At 30.8% G+C, this 4,535-nt stretch overlaps 1 protein-coding gene across 1 annotated transcript; it reads left to right on the forward strand.

The window, feature by feature from the left end:
- The first annotated feature begins 2,803 nt into the window (after positions 1 to 2,803).
- On the forward strand, positions 2,804 to 4,245 carry LOC101251547 (adenylate isopentenyltransferase 5, chloroplastic-like). Its single transcript, XM_004251294.4, has 3 exons — positions 2,804 to 3,287; positions 3,441 to 3,695; positions 3,848 to 4,245. The coding sequence occupies exons 1-3, from the start codon at positions 3,071 to 3,073 to the stop codon at positions 4,243 to 4,245; spliced, it is 870 nt and encodes a 289-aa protein (XP_004251342.3). The 5' UTR covers positions 2,804 to 3,070.
- Positions 4,246 to 4,535: the final 290 nt, after the last annotated feature.

Raw genomic sequence — 4,535 nt, forward strand, 5'->3', positions numbered from 1 at the left:
AGTTTTTAGAAGTTATTGAATTGGTTTTTATTAATGAGTTAAGTCTTCCGCATCTTTCTGTTGATATTATATTGAAATGTTAAAGTTTAAATTGGTTGGTTCGCTCACATAGGAGGGTAAGTGTGGGTGCCAGTCGCGGCTCGTTTTGGGTCGTGACATGACGGTTCAACGTTGTCAAAAAAATATTATTTTATGGTCCATTTTAATGATGAGACAATGTTTAGTAACCAGGATAAAGAAATAAGGACTTTTTAATGGTTTCTAAGTTTGATACAGGGAATATCAAATGGTGTATCTATGGGATAACATATTTAGAAATAACCTATGTAAGTGTGAATTGTAAGCCGCTTCAAGGAGAATCCGGTAAGGCCAGTTCTTTAAGCACTTACTATCCAAGATGTGTTCATGGCTGAAACGAACAAAACAATGAGAACTAAGAATGGTTCAAAAGTTGACTGTGTGAAATATATTGTTTTGGTATACACATAATCTCGACTGTTCAAAGATATCAAATCTACGGATTCACCGAGTATATCCGATATATGTTCACTACGAAAAGTTTAAAGGGAAACCTACTTATCCAGATGCGATTAACCTTTACATACAAGACACACAAGTTTTTTCATGCATATGTTTTAACAATAGCCTTCCTCCCCATTCATGTGGGGGATTGTTGGGTTTTGCAAGTGCGGATGGGAAAAGAAAAGAGAATATGAAAAGTGAGGGAACTATTTTGGAGGAAAAATGAAAAGTCATTCGCAAAGTGCAAATGAAAAGTCATGTCTCCCATATCTGCAAAAGAAAGGGAAATTGTTGTCCTTATATAATGAAACACTTCCATTACTTCTTAAAGAGCTAAGAAGAAGATGCCCCCTCGCGCCGCCGTCATCGCTCGGCTTCGGATTTGGATTTGGATTTGGCAAATTATGTGATTGATTGATAAATTTTTTGGACAAATTTATTTAATCAGTTTTTGTTAAATCAAATAAATCCTGTTAGTATTATCTCTTATAAATTTGCAGGTAACGGTAACATTTCGAAAAGTTGTTACTCAACTTTCCAAAAAGCCGTTATTTTCCTAACAGACCTATTTTTCTAAAAAGTTGTTATATTTCCAAAAGACACAACTTTCTAGATAAAACAGGTCTGAACAGACATGTTTCTTGCTGAAAATGGGAATAAAAGGAATTCAATTTTTGTTTTTTCAAACACTGAATTTTTTCTTGGTCTGCATTAATTTTTCTCTCAAGCAAATCAAAGTGTTGATCGACTGAGTCTTTGTGACTTGTTGTTGATCTGATGTTCGCTGAAGTTAAAGAAATTTGAGGTACTGCTATTTCTTTATGTAATCCATTTTATCTTGGGAGAAATTAATCCATAACCTTGGCTACATTGAGGGATTAAATTTCTTAAGGACACACAGTAGATTTTGTGAACTCAAATTACTTCTTGTATTCTATTTACTTTCTGTTTCATCTTATTCTGTTTCTGTCGTTTTAGACTAACCTTATAATATAGGTTGAATAACATATTTAAGGGAAGAAACAAATATAGACCGAGATGATGAATCAAAGCAGATGATTCTTCAAGCTTCAATTCCAAGTATCAAGCATAATAATCATATGTTAATTTGTAACCAACTTGATAATATTCAATGATTAATAAGCGAGAAAATATGGTCACTGCATCATATTATTGATACGGACGTTTTCAAAGAAGATAGAGAAGTTGATCTTGACGAAGCATGGACGAATACTGTTTTGCAACCATGCCTAGATATTGTGAAGAGATTTCTCAAAAACGATCATCACAATATTATTATTGAGTGTACATAAAGTGTCATTATCGTCATCTTCTGTTTCGGTCTCTTTTATTTTTTACCTATTTTGTACACTTTGTATCGCCTTACAACTATATATGTATGATATGACCCTTTTTCTATAAATGTTACTCTTTTCTATAAAAAAAATTCTTATCTATAGATGAAATATTTATTTTAAGTTTCGATCCAAGCCCAAGCCCCAAGTCCAAGTCCAAGTTTTCTATATTTAATATATATTAATACAAATACATACATACACAATTACATGAGATCACTCATAATGTCAAGTTAATAGAGTGATAAAATAAAAAAACACCATAAATGTTCGGGAAGATTCCACCCTAAAAGGATTTTGAAGAATAGAATTCTTAACTCAATACTTAAAAATGTTACATAGATACAGAAGATAAAATAGTAAATTTGTAATCTATCGACAATGAATATATTCTACCTAATTCTATCACGGTGATTGAAGATTGATTCAATAAAGTCCTTATCTATTATTATATGGTGCACAAGTTAATATAAATACCCGTAATTGAAATAGTTATCGAGAATTGTTCACTTCCCTCTTATGGAATTAGACTTAACACTTATGAATGTGTTATTGAATAGTGTAAGATTTGACGCATCATCACTTGAATATATTCCGTTATAAATATTATTGAGTTCTTTATACAATCCTTATGTAACTACTTGTGATCTCACAACAATATACATCTAGAAACGTCATCCTAAAATAATTTAAGTTTAATCGCAAAAATTTAAATTGACATATCTCTAAATTTTTAAATGAACTATTCTTATTCTAAAATATGTGAATTTATATATATTTAATTTGGTTTACTAATTAATAAGTCTATCACAAGTCACATTTTTACTATAAAAGTCCAGCTCTATGTGGTCTCCTAGCAACGTACACTAATAACATTATCCTTAAATATATTTAATAATAATTACCAAAATTCAAGTTGACATATCTATAAAATTTTAAAAGTCATTCTTATCCTAAAATATATCAGTAATTATGAAATTGGTATGTCAATTAATAACTCCACAAGAAGATTTTACTATAAAAGCTGAATGTATTTTTTTTTCACATCCACCATCAAGAAAATTTTATAATTTTAGATACTATATTAAAAGTCAAGCAAGGTTTCTACTTACTAGCTTTATATCTACAAGATTTGTTAATGTCTGATTTTATGAATTCACTATTATAAACTATTTCTTTTGTGTGTAGATAAAATGAATACGTTCATCAACAATGAAGAGTTCAAGAAGAAAGTTATCTTCATAATGGGGGCCACAGGAACTGGAAAATCCCGCCTCTCTGTTGACCTTGCCACCCATTTTCGAGGAGAAATAATCAACTCGGATAAAATGCAAGTTTACAAGGGACTTGAAATTGTTACAAACAAGATCACACACACTGAAACACAAGGTGTACGACACTATTTGTTAGGTATATATGTTTATTCTCAAGACTACTTATACCAAATGACTACCTAGATAATTTTTATAGTAGTAATTATAGATTCTAGTGAAAAATATACTATACTATTTAAAATTTATTTCTTCCAATTCTGAAAAAGTTAATTTGATCACATTTTCTTAGGTGAAATTGAACCAGATTCAGACTTCACAGCTGAAGATTTTTGTTTGCAAGCTGTCATCTATATAGAAAAAATACTGAAGACTCAACGTGTTCCAATTATTGTTGGAGGGTCAAATTCGTATATTGAAAAACTTGTGGAAGATCCTGTTTTCATGTTCAAATATAAGTATGATAGTTGCTTTATTTGGATTGATGTTGAGCAATCAGTCTTGAACCGTAGAGTTGACATGAGGGTTGATCAAATGGTCAAAGCAGGTAATTTTTGTAATTATTTTGTGTATCAATCCAGATATACTATCATGCAACTAGCTAAAACTTTTCTTATATAATTTTCTTAATCATACTTTTGGTTATCAAATATATGTTCTACTAAATAAAACTCTTGTTTAAATTTGTGTTGCATGTAGGGCTAGTGGATGAGGTGCGCCAGATTTTCATTCCAGATGCAGATTACACCAAAGGAATCCGACGGTCCATCGGTGTCCCTGAAATGGACAGATATTTAAGGGAAGAAACAAATATAGACGGAGATGATGAATCAAAGCAGATGATTCTTCAAGATTCAATTTCAAGTATCAAGCGTAATACTCGTATGTTAATTTGTAACCAACTTGCCAAGATTCAACGATTAATAAGCGAAAAAATGTGGTCAGTGCATCATATTATTGCTACGGACGTTTTCAAAGAAGATAGAGAAGAAGATCTTGACGAAGCATGGACGAATACTATTTTGCAACCATGCCTCGATATTGTGAAGATATTTCTCAAAAACGATCATCACAATATTATTATCGATTGTACATAAACTGTCATTATCTACATCTTCTGTTTGATATCTTTTATTTTGGACCAATTTTGTATAGTTTTTATCGCATTACATATATATATATATGTATGATCTAGCCCTTATTTCTATATGTGTTAGTCTTGTCGGTAAAAAAATTCTTATCTATAGGTGAAATATTTATTTTAAGTTTCGATCAAAGCCCCAGCCCCAAGTCCAAGTCCAAGTTTTCTATATTTAATATATATTAATACAAATACATATGTACACAATTACATGAGATCACTCATAATGTCAAGCTAATAGAGTGA

This window comes from Solanum lycopersicum, chromosome 11, assembly GCF_036512215.1.
Source record: "Solanum lycopersicum chromosome 11, SLM_r2.1".
Classification (NCBI taxonomy): Eukaryota; Viridiplantae; Streptophyta; class Magnoliopsida; order Solanales; family Solanaceae; genus Solanum; species Solanum lycopersicum.